Source organism: Saimiri boliviensis, chromosome 1, assembly GCF_048565385.1.
Source record: "Saimiri boliviensis isolate mSaiBol1 chromosome 1, mSaiBol1.pri, whole genome shotgun sequence".
Taxonomy (NCBI): Eukaryota; Metazoa; Chordata; class Mammalia; order Primates; family Cebidae; genus Saimiri; species Saimiri boliviensis.
The window spans coordinates 99691894-99705562 of NC_133449.1; the positions used below are offsets into that span (position 1 = coordinate 99691894).

General features: G+C 61.9%; 1 protein-coding gene across 11 annotated transcripts in view; it reads left to right on the forward strand.

The window, feature by feature from the left end:
* The window catches only part of GSE1 (Gse1 coiled-coil protein), a 504956-nt gene that overhangs the window by 469942 nt on the left and 21345 nt on the right, over nucleotides 1-13669 (forward strand). For all 11 annotated transcript variants that reach the window (XM_039473653.2, XM_010333673.3, XM_010333674.3 and 8 more), the window contains one exon: nucleotides 9783-9982. In XM_039473653.2, the coding sequence (XP_039329587.2) occupies nucleotides 9783-9982 (200 nt within the window). The remainder of the gene's footprint in view (nucleotides 1-9782; nucleotides 9983-13669) is intronic.

The following is a 13669-nucleotide window of genomic DNA, read 5'->3' on the forward strand; positions in this document are numbered from 1 at the left end:
AGCCCGGGCCTCTGTGAAAGCCATGCCGCCCAGGGAGTGGAGTCCCTCTGGTGTCTGCCAGGTGCTCAAGAGGGCACCAAGCCCCTGCCGGCTAGCAGCTGAGCTGGTGACCTCACAGGCCTGCAGTCACGGCCGCCTCCTGGTGATGGCACATCCTGGGCAGGGGGCAGGGGTGGAAGCAGGGCAGCTCCCAGAGCTGCAGGGGGAGGTGGCAGGGTTGGTGGCACCCAGGGAACCGCAGAGGCTGTGCGGCCCCTCGGGGGTGCCCTCGGCCTGCCCACCGCACCCTCCTCACCCGCCGCACCCTCCTCACCTGCCGCAGCCTCCCCTCCGGCGTGCGCCGGACTTCTGAAAGTGCCTCTCGTTTTCCACCGTCTGACCGCGATTGCCTCCGCTTCTCTCCTCGCATCGTGTCTCAAGGGTGCAGTTTAAAAATGCAATTCAGGCCGGGCGCGGTGGCTCACGCCTGTAATCCCAGCACTTTGGGAGGCCGAGGCGGGTGGATCACGAGGTCGAGAGATCGAGAGCATTCTGGTCAACATTGTGAAACCCCGTCTCTACTAAAAATACAAAAACTAGCTGGGCATGGTGGCGCGTGCCTGTAATCCCAGCCACTCGGGAGGCTGAGGCAGGAGAGTTGCCTGAACCCAGGAGGCGGAGGTTGCGGTGAGCCGAGATCGTGCCATTGCACTCCAGCCTGGGTAACGAGCAAAACTCTTGTCTCAAAAAAAAAAAAAAAAAAATTCAATTCAGACGAAGCCATGGCATGTGTCGCCCAGGAGAAAGGTTGGGAAAGAGAGGAAGAGGAGGCCGAGATGCGTTCTCACCGTCAAAGCTCAGTTGCCCGCCCACTAGCGCAGGGCCAGATGCCCTCTCCCCAGGGCCAGCCTGACCCTTCAACCTACCCTGTCCCGAGGCTGAGGCTCCCTGTGTGAGGGCGGACCCCTGGGAATTGCCGACGCACAGCCCTGACACCTTCCTTCCTTGCTGTGTGATCTGGGCAGGCCGCTTCACCTCTCTGAGCTTCCGGTTTTTCTTGGGTGAGGAGCAGGTCTCTACCTCATGAATCGTGGGGACTGAGCGGGAGTGGTGGGAGCGTGAATGCAGGCCCCCCCCCCCAGCTCCTGCGCCTGCCTCCCCTTTCCTGTCCCCCACCCTAACGCTGCCTCCTGTCACCTTCCTTATTCTTGGCATGACCCCCTCCGCTGCACCCTGCCCCACCCCTCTCTGCACTCCCAGCCCTGCCCCTGTCGTCTGCCCCGGAAGGCGTGTTCTTCTGGGTGGGGTTGGAAGGTGTGTGTCCCCCGAGGCTTCCCTCCCTCGATGGCCCTGGGCGGTGTCTGCAGTGGTGCGCCGTGCAGGCAGGGCCCGGTGGCTGCCTGTTGACTTTTTGGTTGGAAGTGGGGCTGGGAATACCCGAGGCCCACGTGGCGCATTCTAGAAGGAGCCTTGGGCTACAGGTTTAGGTGTGAGCCCGAGTTGATCCTGGGTTGCACCCCTAGCCCCTTCCCAGCAGCCGGCCAGGGTTAGGGTCTGAGCCCAGGCGTCCCCGACCCTGTTCCGCCCTGGTGGCTCTTGGTGTTTTTGTTCTTCCACATTGCCACAGCCACCATGGGATGTCCCTGGAGCAGCCCGGCCCTCCCCCCGTCCCCCCTCCCCCCTCCCCTCCTCTCCCCCACGCTGCTGGGACATCTCCTGCCATAGCCCAGGCTCCTCCGGTGCAGGCTGGGCCCTCTCCGATCCTGGGAATGACTGCCTCCCTCCCTGACCTCTTCTGACAGAGACCCGACCACCCCCATAGGCATCTGAAACCCCAGCCTAGGAGTCCCAAGACTGGAGGGTGGGTCCTAGCCATGGGCCCCAACCCTCTGTCCCCACCCCTGCCCTGGAAAGCATTGGACCCTCTCTGAGCCTCCCGGGCGCCAGGCCTAGCCTGCCTTGCAGGAGTTTTGGGATCCCACATCATCCCTTATCCTTGTTGCCCTGAGGGTGCCCCAGGAACACCTGTGCCTGGAGCCAGGCCTTGTGCCTCAAGCCCCCAGACCCACACCCTGAAGGCAGCCCTGAGCCAGGCAGGGGGTCTGCCACCTGTCGGGCCTGCCCCAGAACTGTCCAGGCTGGGGGCTGTCTGGTGGCTCTGGCCCTTCCCTGTGGTCCCTGCGGAGGACAGGCCTTGGAGCCCCCACTGCCGCCCCCACCGGTGTGCAATGAAGCCAAGGCTGCTGCCAGGCGCCCTCACAAGCTGTGTGGCATCTGCTTGCCGTGCGCAGCAGGCAGCAGCCTCCCACGGGGAAGCAGCGCCCGTCTGCCGAGGCGGCGGGGGGGCGGAGGTACGGGGAGCCTCGAGTGTCCTCAGCTGCTCCGGGAGGCACAGGCAGCACCTGGGGCCAGGCACCTCTCCCTGGGAAACAGTGAGGGGTGACCATGCTGCCGGCCTTTGCTCCGGGAACAGAGTGGTGCCGCAGCCTTCCCAGCTGGGCCGGGAGAGCCACCGTCAGGAGGATGGTTCTGAGCAGGTGGTCCTGGCTGGAGAGGAAGCCCCACCTCACCTCTAGTGCCACCCATGGTACAGGGAGCTGGGGTTGGGTGCACAAAGGGCTGAGCTTGTTCCCACCCCTCCTTGTCACCAGCCTAGTGACTGGGACTCATGGCTTTCCCACCCACACTTTGCTCCCTTAACTCCAGCCAGGGGGCTTGTGGTGCCGGCCCTGGAAGTGGCCCTGGGCCTCTCTAAGCAAGTGTGGCCCAGCCACCCACAGCCCGGCTTGGGGCACAGGGACAGGGTTGAGGGGAGTGGCGGTGGAGCTGGCACTGCTCTCTTGTCATCGAGGCCCAAGGGGCCCAGCGGTGTCTGCTGGCTGCCTGCCTCGTCTTGTCACTGGTTTTGCAGGCAAGAGAGGTGGCAGATGTGATTACTGTTCGGTCCCTGGTGCCACCGGAAACCCAGCTCCTGCCCGAGTGAGCAGAGAGCGTGGAGCCTTCCCGTGAGCTGCCGTGGGAGCGATCTCGCCATGGAGCCAGCCTAGGCGGGGGAGAGGCTCCCCTTTCTGCCGCTGCCTTGGAAATCTGCCTCTCAAAGAAAACAGTAAAACAAACACGGAGGAAGGATCCCGCCTGGCAGGCGGGCCTCGCGTGGGTGTCAGTCTGCGGCAGCGGCTCGGCAGGCGTCTGGAGCCCGTCTGTCTCCAGCGCAGGTGTGAGCGCCTTGGCGTCCTGTCCTCATGCTGCCCCTGCGTGCTCCTGGCTGGGGTAGGGAGGGGGCAGGGGAGTCCAGAGCCAGGGGAGCAATGCCCGTGGATGAGACCTCACGACCTATCCCGGCCCCTTCTCTGCACAGCACAGAGGGGAGCGTGGGTGGGGTGGTGGGGCCCAGGACTTGGTGTGTCAGCCGACGGGCCTGTCCTGGGATGACGGAGGCAAGGCCTCTCCAGCCACTCCACCCCGGTCTTCCTCCTCACCCTAATACTCCAGCTCCCTCAGGGTTCCCTTCTCCGCTCCTTTGGCCCCACGTGGACTCTCCCAGCCCCATCCAGCTCCCAGGGGCCAGCATCTCACCTCACACTGTTCAGCAGATGATCGGGCCCCAGGAAAATACACAACCAGGAAGCCTCCCTTCCCTTAGAACCCCTCCCCTCCCTTAGAAACCTTCCCCTCCCTTAGAAACCCACACCTCTCTTAGAAACCCACACCTTTCGTTGTCAGTTTGGGTTTGATGAGTGGCACAGCGTGGCCACGTGGTCACAGGAGCCCACGGCTGGCCAGCTGCCCTGCATTCTTTGTGGCTATGAGGTGGGGCCTTGTGGGTGGACGCAGCCTGCAGCTCAGGAAACCCCCGTCCTGGGAGCCTCTTAGGGCGGCCACTGCTCCTTCGTCTGGCCATGTCGCCCTGAAATGCAGGGGTCGCTGCTGTGACTTCAGCCCTGTACTTGTGGCGTGCCCGCTGTCCTGTGTGCCGGGGCGTCAGTGATTCCAGAAGGCTTCCCCCCCTGTTCTCGTCCCCTGTGCGATGGGGGCTCCACCTCCTGGACCTGGATGATTTCCTGCTGGCAGGGGGGCTGACTGGCTCGTTCCTTTGGGGTCTGCCAGGTAGATTTCAAGGAAGGCGGCTGGGTGACTCAGCCGCTGTCCCATTCACCCACTCCCTGGCTGGCGGCTTCCTGTGGCTCCTGTGGACCCCCTGGGCCTCCTCCAGCTGGGCTCCTTTCCACGTCCACGTCAGGACAAGTCTGCCAGGGCCGAGTTCGCAGGTTTCGGATGGAAACAGGTCGCGGCAGGTGAGGGTAGAGAGTGGAGGAGGAGCCCTGAGAGACGCAGGTTCTGTGGGCCCCTCCCTCCGGCTGTTTAGCCCACACCGGCCGAGGGCCCAGCAGGCAGAGCTAGGTCTGGGAGGCCGTTGTCATCGCCATGGGCGTGGCTGCTCCAGAGTCATGGCGCATGATACACCAAGGCGCCTGCTGGGTAGCCTCTGTCCAGAGGCTGCTTAAAGGTTGAGCTGGGGGCTGAGCCTGGTGCTGCATGCCTATAGTCCCAGCTCCTTGGAGGCTGAGGCAGGAGGATCACTTGAGCCCTGGAGGTCGAGGCAGTGAGTCATGATCACAGCACTGCGTTCCCTCCTGGGCAACAGAGAGAGATCCTGCCTTTAAAAATATTTTTTAATTAAAAAAAAAAAAAAAAAGCTAGGCTGAGTGCAGTGGTTCATGCACTTTGGAAGGCTGAGGCGAGTGGATCACAAGGTCAGGAGTCTGAGACCATCCTGGCCAATAAGGTGAAAACACATCTCTAATAAAAATAGAAAAATAGGCTGGGTGTGGTGGCATGCACCTGTAATCCCAGCTACTGGGGAGGCTGAAGCAGGAGAATTATTTGAATTGGGTGTTGGAGGTTGCAGTGAGCCGAGATGGAGCCACTGCACTCCAGCCTGGTGACCGAGCAAGACTCCGTCTCAAAAAAATTTGAATACTGACTTGGGGACAGAACAGAAGATAGGAGGGAAGAACCCCCAGGTGCGTGGACACACAGGATCCCCTGGGCTCCCTCCCTGGCTGGCACCTGCCCCCGCATGGTTGAAAGCAGGAGGCAACACGCAGCTGGGGACCCTCCTTCTGCGGGGCTGAGACAGAGCTCTGTCACTCACCCCTCTCTTCGAGCTGCCCCTCACTGTGTCTCCATTGGCAGCGTGGGGTAGGCACGGGCTTTGGACACCTGAGCCGTCCCCTGGGGCTCTGGCCCTGCTTAGCTCTGGGCAGTCCTGGCCACGAGAGTGGGCATCTCACAGAGACATTTCAGGGACCCTCTTTAGGGAAGTGCGTCTGCTAGTCGCCTTGGTGCTCTGTCACCCCCCTGATTCAATGCAGCGTGGCTAGGCTCGGGGTGGGTAGGGGCTGAGGGCTGAGCCGGACGGCAGCTGGGGAGCCTTTCCCCTCTGAGTGTCCACCCTCCCCTTTCCTTCCATGCTCTTCGCTGGCCTGGCCATGGCTTGTGGCTTTAGGGCCTGACCGTGGCAAGGCCCCACCCACCTCCGTCTCCAGTACACCGAGGCCTGGCCTCTAGGCGCCTCTTAAAGGCTGAGGACTCTCCAGGGGGTGACATGGTTTTTGGCTGGCGGGGTGGGCCGAGCCTGGGTGGCTGACAGGTGCTGCTGCAGTGCTCCGGTCCCGTTTTCGCCCTCGATCCGCTCCCCGGCTGACTGGGGGGGTCTCAGCTGTTAATTACATCTGCCCGTGGGCCTCGGCGCTAATCTTCGAGGTCATACAGCAGAGGTGACGCGGACGCACGCTGCCTCTTGTCATCCCCAATCCAGATCCGTTTCATTGACTCACTCCTGGCTGAATACGCCAGTTAATTATAGCAATCACAGACCTTCCTGCTCCAGCACACGGTGAGAACGAGGGTTCCAGGGCCGAGCGCCAGCCTCACGAAGGGGCCTGGCGTTGTGGGGGCATCGATCGAGGCTGAGCTGGCTGGTGAGCAGCCCCCCCTAGCAGGGATTAGGCCACTGAGTGTCGATGGCCTCTCCCGGCCCCAGGCAAGCCCCTGCCCCAGGGAGGCTTCCCTCCCCTTCCATCTCTCTCACTTTCTCACCCACTGGTGTTCAGAAATGAGGCTCAGAGACTCTGGAGTGGCCACTGTCTTGATCGTGGCGAGGGTTCTCTCTGGGAGGTGGGGTTCAGAGGGATGGAGCAGCCTAGCAGGCAGCTTCGGTCTCTGCCCTCATGTACCAGGGGCTGTGAGGTTCTCCCTGTTTGTAGAGTTGGGGTGCAGAGATGTCTCTGAGGTCCCTGGGGCTTGGTACACAGTGGGGCTCAGAAGCTCCTGCTCCCAGCTCCCCGCTCTGTCTGTCTGGTCCCCAGGGAGGACCCAGAGCACACTTGGCTGTTCCCAACTTTTGCGCTGGGCAGCAGGAGCCCGGGTCATGGTCTGTCAGCCGCGTCTGCCTCGATGGGTCACGTCTCTTGGTGTGTTTCTTTCCTTGTAGCACAAATGTCCACATTTTCCCCACTCACAGCTGCTGGAATCTGGACAGGGGCACCCTGGGTTTGGGCCGGGTGCAAGGGAAGGCTTCCTAGGGGCCCAAGGCCGGGTGTGAGCATCGTGGAGAGTGGTGGGGCAGGCGCGGTCGCCCATGCCTGTAAGCCCAGCACCATGGGCCACCAACGTGGAGGACCAGTTGAGTCCAGGAGTTTGAGACGAGTCTGAGCACCATAGCGAGACTCTCTCTACCACAAAAAAAAAAAAAAAAAAAAAAAACCCTAGCTGGACCTGGTGGCACATGACTTTAGTCCCAACTCTTCAGGAGGCGGAGGTGGTAGGATCCCTTGAACCCAGGAGATTGAGGCTGCATTGAGCCCTGATTGCACCATTTTACTCCAGCCCAGTCAGCATCAGAGTCAGATACTGTGTCCCAGAAAAAGAGGGGGCTGGGCACGGTACCGTTCACAGTGGCCCCAAGGTGGGCCCAGCTTGTGTGTCACCCACCAAGGGGCAGAAGAGCAAGGAACCGATAAGGCCCACTGTGGACTGTCACTCAGCCACAGGAAAGAGAGAGATTCTCTTAGCTGCTGTGCTGTGGATGAGCCGTGAAAACAGCTCCCAGTGACAGCAGCCCGACAGGAAAGGCCACGCAGCATGGGATTCTTTTGATGGGAAGTGTCCGGAACAGGCCCCCCCGTAGAGATGGAAAGCCGAGACTTTCAGGGCTGAGGGAGAGGGGAGTGGCTGCTTGTGGGTAGACGTTCCTTTTGGGGTGAGGGAAATGCTCTAAAATGGATTGTGGTGAAGGCTGCGCAACTCCGAAGTGCCGGAACCATGGGGCCGTGTGCTTGATGGGTGAGTGGCACAGGGTAGAGTCGTAGCGCGGTAAAGCCGTCACAGCTGGAACGGAAGAGCCTTGGAAGTTCCATGCCAGTTTTTTTTTTTTTTTTTAAGAGAAAGATCTTTTCCTTAGTTTCCCCCCCCCCCCCAAAAAAAAAACTTAAAGCAAAGTTTTTCTATCTAAATATGTGCAGAAAAGGACATACCCGCCAGTGTCTGGAGCATACCCCCAGATGAGGAGGGTGGAGGCCGGTTCTCCTTCCCCACCCTGGTCCCCCAGATTGAGGGGTGTGGAGCTGTGCCCTGCCACCAGCCTGTCCTGTCCCTGGGTGGATCTAGTAGCCTGCTGGGCACAGTGCCCAGTCCCAGGGCTGGCCCAGCCGGCTTGTGCTGGAGATGTCAGGGTGTGAGCAGGAGCTGCTGGTCCATCTGGGGGTCTGGGGGTGGGTCACACCTCAGGGCCGGCAGCTGTCAGCCTCACTGCCCACCTGGGCCAGGTCCCGGTGGATGGGAGCGTGGCGACAGGGGAGCTTTGGCGTGGGCAGTTCAGGGGTTGCTGGGCACAGTGTGAGTGTATCTGGGCTGCTCTGGGCATAGTGGACCTGGTTTGACTGAGTGTCTGCTATGGAGCGTCCCTGTCCCGTTGTGTGGGCTGCACGCAAGCCTAGGAATCTGCCTTAGAGCGGACCAGAGAGCATTTTTGCGGAAGGCAGCAGGACCGTGTCCTGGGGATGGAGCAGCTGCCCACTCCAAGGGAGTAGCTTTTGGAGAGCACAGCTCTATTTTGACATCAGGGTGCCCGTGGGGCCTCTGCCTCCTGCTCACCCCACTGAGACAACTGGCTGGCTGAAGCCTCTGAGCACCCCTGTAAGGAGCAGTCTTTGGTGAATGTACGTGTGCACCCTCGGGACGCAGTGAAGGGTACGTGAGGCTGCTGCTGCCCCCGGAACGAAGGCCAGTTCTGAGCAGAAGCCGGGGAGGATGCCGGGAGTCGCTGGCCTGGGGTTTTCTTTCTGGGAAAGGTGTCTGATGCCTGCTTCTACCATGCCCTGGGCTGCAGGTGCCTCCCAAGTGGGTCTTTTGCAAACAGCAGGTGCTCAGTTGTACCACACCTCAGAGGGCAGCGCTGATCCCCATGAGCCCACGTGCGAGTTCTCCCAGCTGCTGTGACCCAGCATCTGGGTGCCTGGACGCCTGTTGCTGCTGGTGGGTGGTCCTGCTGGAGCCTGGTGGTCCTGCATGTGCCTGGTCCTGCCGGAGCCCGCCCTGGTGGAGTCTGTGCTGTGGCGCTGTATGGGGCACCTCTCAGCCTGCCCTGCTGGGAACCTTGGTCTGTGTGGCACCCTGGTTGGGTGCTGTGTGTGGCCCTTGGGGGTGGAGATCCGCCCTGGGCCTGTGTCGGGCCAAGGAATGGAATGTGGGGAGGGTGAGCCAGACACTGACCTGTGTCCAAATCCACAGCCGTGTGAGTGGTTGTGTGTGTGTGTGGGGGGGGTGACCATGCACCCCCTGGGTCTCATCAGTCTGGGCAGGGTTCTTGTGACCCCCCAGGCTGCAGAGCTTCCAGGGCCTCAGCCTCTGGGGAGCTGTTCCTCCTCAGTCACGGGGATTTGACCCTCTGGAAGCGAGGGCGATGCCTGCTTGAGGACAGGAGGACTCTTGGAACAGGTGCCTTTGGACATCCTCACTCCCTCCCCTGCTACCACGCACACCTGGTCCCCTTCTGACCTGGGGAGGGAGAGGAGGAGGCAGCAGAGCGGGGCCCTGGTCTGAGAAGGCAGTTGTGCTCTGTATGGTAGTTTTGCTCTAGGGCCTGGGAACATTCTTCCCCATCCACCCCTGTCCCTGCCCCCACTGCACCTGCAGATGGGCCGCGGTGGCCCTGCCTGTCCATGCCCCCTGCCCTTGGGGTGTCCTCTTGGCTGTGGCCAGCAGTCAGCCAGGCCGCAGCCACCCGTTCTCCGGTCCCCATGGCGTCTGCAGGGCTGAGGGGTTCTTTCCGAGGTGGTGGGCGAGTTCTGGGGTAGGTCGTGGTGGTCGATGTAAACAGTGGACCTATGCAAACCCCCTGAAGTATACTCTTAAAGATGGTGAATTATATTTGTTTCTGACATTTATTTTGTTCTGTTTTTGTTTCGTTTTTCTGTTTTGTTTGCAAAATGGTAAGGGGGGTGTGTGGGGGGGAACGGAGTGTTTTTTGTTGCAAGTTTGTGAGGGGGAAAATGTTTTGGTTTGTTTCTACTGACCTGAATGTGTTGGATCTACACGTGTTGTTTTGTTTTTGCTTTATTGATGCACGGATGCTTTTGAACAGTAGAGCAAATTCATCTCAGGAGGGGTGTCTCCACCGTCCACCAGTCTTGGGTAGGGGCCCACAAGGCTGGTAGACCTGGTGCTCTGGGGGCCCCAGCTGCCATGGCGAGTGGCTGTCACCGTGGCTCGTGCTCAGTTTACCTCCTTCTTCTCCACAGGGTCCTCACTGAGCAGCGAGTCGTCCCCCGTGTCCTCTCCGGCCACCAACCACAGCTCCCCCGCCAGCACACCCAAGCGTGTGCCCATGGGCCCTATCATCGTCCCCCCTGGGGGCCACAGCGTGCCCAGCACACCCCCAGTGGTGACCATCGCCCCGACCAAAACTGTCAATGGCGTCTGGAGGAGCGAGAGCCGGCAGGTGAGTGGCCCAGGGCGGGGCGGTGTGGGGCGGGGCGCCCGGCATCCTCTAAGGGGAGGCTGGATGCGGCATTAGTTGGGGGCTTTGGAGGTTTCAAGGTTGAGCTTACATTCGGAAGACACAGCCCCCTCACCCTGAGCTTCCGTCTCCTTCTCTGCCACATGGGGGTGACGTCACCTGGCTGGAAGTCCTGTGCAGGTGAGGGCAGCGGCCCGCGTATCAGTCTGCGTGGGCTGTCGGAAGAAACCCTGGGCTGGGGGCGTCCCCAGTTACTGTCTCCTGTTCCGGAGGTCACAGGTTCGTGATGGGGGACTGGCAGGGCTGGCTTCCCCAGAGGCGTCCCCTGGGTTGCTGCTGGCCGCCTTCTCGCTGGGTCGTCTGTGGTGTCTCCGTCTCTGGGTGGTGATCTCTTCTCGTGAGGACACCTGTCAGTTGACTTAGCGCCGACCCTGATGGCCTCATCCTGGTGTAATCGCCTCTTTAAAGACCTTGTCTCCAGTGCAGTTCCTTCTGAGGTCCTGGGCATCGGGCTTTGTCTGACACGCAGACTTGGGCGGGGCTGGGAGTCCGGTTCAAGCTGTAACGCTGTGGCGTCGTAAGGGGGTGTTCGCAGAACACTCAGCAGGCTGCAGCTGTGACTGTCATAGTCTGTGCACTGAGCCAGGAATGGAGCCCGGAAGCCATCAGAACAAGACGTCTGCTGGGTTTTTTGTTTCTGTCTTACTTTGGGGCTCCCAGCAGAAGCCCCTCCCCCAGTTTTCAGGGCTCCTCATCTTCGTGGGCCCCCGGGGCTTGCCCATGTGGAAGGAGCTGGCATTGGGAGCTGCTGCCTGCCCTGCCTGGGGCCCGCACACCCTCAGGTGGCTCCCCACTGCAGCTCCCCAGCGTCCCCATGCCCGCATGCAGCCTGGAGTGGGCCCTCCGTAATTAAGAATGATTCTCAGTGGCCGCTCTCGCCTGGACTTTTCTGCTGAATTCCGAGAGCGAAGCCCCACTTGGAAATGCTAATTAAACCACAGAGAAGATGAGAAGGAAGGGGAGAGAGCGGCCGTCTCCCCCAGGGGGACATGGGTGTCGGGGCCACCTGGTCATCACCAGGACCTGTCTCTACCCCCAGAGGTGGGAAGAGAGCCAGCCTCAGTCCACAGGTGACAGCCCTGGGCAGGCCCTGATCCAGGGTCCCTGTGGGGTCCCCAAGAGCTCTGGAGTGGGACCCCTGGGACCTGACGTTTCCTCTGCTGCTTTCCACGTCTTCTCTGGATGAGGGGACAAACCTGCCTGGGGTCCTCACCTTGCTGGACCCCTCTGCCTTTGAAGTTTCTCTGTCTTAGTTTCTCTTCCCCATGTGTGGTCTGGAGCCAGAGGGGCCTCCACATCTGTGGGGCATGGAGCAGCCCAAGGCAGCGCTGGTCCTGGTTTGAGGGAGGATGAGGGAGTTGTCACCAGCTCCCTTGTCTCCAGAGGCCACCACCGGGGTCAGTCTTGACCCCAGGGGCCCTGAGTCACCTGACGCACACAGCCGAGGCTCCATGCACCCCCCCGTGGTGGGGCCTGGCTGGTGGCACCGGAGCTCTCAGCTCACACAGGAGGGCACTTTCCTGCCCCAGCCTGGACCAGGAGCCTCCACCGGCTGGGACCCCATACCCAGCCACTGCCTTGAGCCCCACCAGAGCTCCAGGCTGAGGCCCAGGACACCTCAAGGGGGTTCAAGCGCGTTTCCCACTGACTCCTGTGCCCTGAGCTGGTCCCTCTCCTCAGAGGGGGTCCTTCCCGCCTCAGGAATATTCAGCAGCCCCAGAGCAGAGCTGGGGAGTGACAGATCTGCTCTGGCAGTTTACCGCCGCGGCGCTTAATGGAACATGGTGCCGCTGGGGAGGGCGCGGGGACGGGAGCTGGATTAGCAGGTGATGTAGGGCTCCTCGCTCGGGCACAGAGGCTCAGCGGGGAATTTAATCCTCTGAGGGGGCGGGGAGGCGGAGAGAGGATTCCCCTCCCAGAGCTGTGACCGGGAACCGTAGTGGCTTCTGAGGCTGCAGATGCGGGCAGGGGTCACTGGACGGGAGGCTTTTTGGCCCCTTCTCGGGGTCACCCCCGTCTCCCAGGTAGTATGAAATGAAAAAGCCTATTTTAAAGCTAGCAGGGCACGTCCTGCCTGTCTGACTGTGGAGCCCTCGCTCTCATCACCGGAGAATGACGGCTTTGCCTCCTCCCTCCGCCCCTCCCCCGCACCCCCACCGGCTTCTTTCTTCCATCGTTGCAGCTGCGCCTGCAGCCGCTGCTCAGAAATGAAAAGCTGCCCGCAGATGCGCCGTGACGCGCCTGTCAGTCGAGGCAGAAGTGGGACCTTGCCGCTGCTGTCGGGGTGCCTTGGGGTGGCTGCCGGGCCTCCCGGGCCTTTCCTGGGTGGGGGGCAGCTCTCTGCCTCGCCCCAGGCCCCGCTGACCTAGTTCCCAGGTGTCTGTGCCAGGCTTGGCCGGGCGCCAGCCAGACGGAAGCCACAGACGTGTGTGTCTGGCTTGCCGGGCCCCTGCCCCGCCTGCTGGCCGCCCCTCCGCCCGCCTCCCGGACTCCCTGTCTGTCCTCAGCCAGGCCAGGAAGGTGCCATCTGGCCTGGCTACTTGCAAGCAGGGCTTTGTCCTCAGCTGAGGGGAGAAGAGGTTCAAAAGCGTGTCTGGAGTGAGGACAGGCCCCTCCATGCGGCTGGGGCCCTGTGCTCTGCTGTTTGACGTGTCCCACAGTGTGGGGAGCATGTGGCGGAGGGTGGCAGGCCTGGGTCCGTCCTGGGGTCAAGTCTGCCCTCCAGCCCTCTTCTGACTCAGTCAGCTGGATGCTGATTGCCTGGGCTGTCGTCTCCCTCATGCCCTGGCCAGGGGAGGCCTCAGCACCAGCCTGGGAGAGGGAGCCCAGGTCACCTTGGTGCCTGAGCAGGCGAGAGCCCGTTCTGGGAGTCCGGAAGCCCACTAGCTTTGGGCCTGGTGTTGACTGGGGTGCTACCTGGATGCTGGGGTCCAGGGGCCACTCTATCTTGTGCAGCCCATCCCAGCCCCTAGGGACAGGGCGTGCCCTTCCTCATGATCCGGTCCTCAGCTGTTCAGTCCTGTGCCAGGTGGGGTAGAGGCGTGAAGGATGACCTGGAAGCCCTGCCTGGAAGTGGCCTCACAGGGCGGTGTAGGCGGCTGAGCCTGGCAACTCGCCTGCCCTGTCCGGCTCCCACCCTGCTGATGCATCCCCAGCTCGCCTGTGCCCAGCTGTGCCATCGAGCCCACTGCCCTTTGAGCGGCTGCCGTGATGGGAACATGCCATTGATGTGTGCACGAGGAGTTCCAGGATGGCCAGGTCTCCTGATGCCAGGTTGGCCCCTCGGCCACTTCCCCAGTTGCTGACACAGGCTGGAGACCCCAAGGCCAGGTGCTGGCCCCTCAGTGGCAAGTTCCCGCCCCCACGCAGGGTGTCAGTGCCCGTGTGTGCCTCCCACCCTTGAGACCAGCGCCCTGGAAGGGCAGGTCAGAGGTCGTGAACCCAGGAGGACCCTGCAGAGAGCGGGGGCCCAGGCTGAGCCCTCGGGAAGGGAGCAGATGCTGCCTCTCATTGAAGATTCCAGGCGGCCGAGGCTCCTCCAGTGAATCCTCGCTGCCTGTTCCTGGAGGGTGGAGCTCGGGAGGAGCCGGCCGGGCCTGGCTGCGCTGC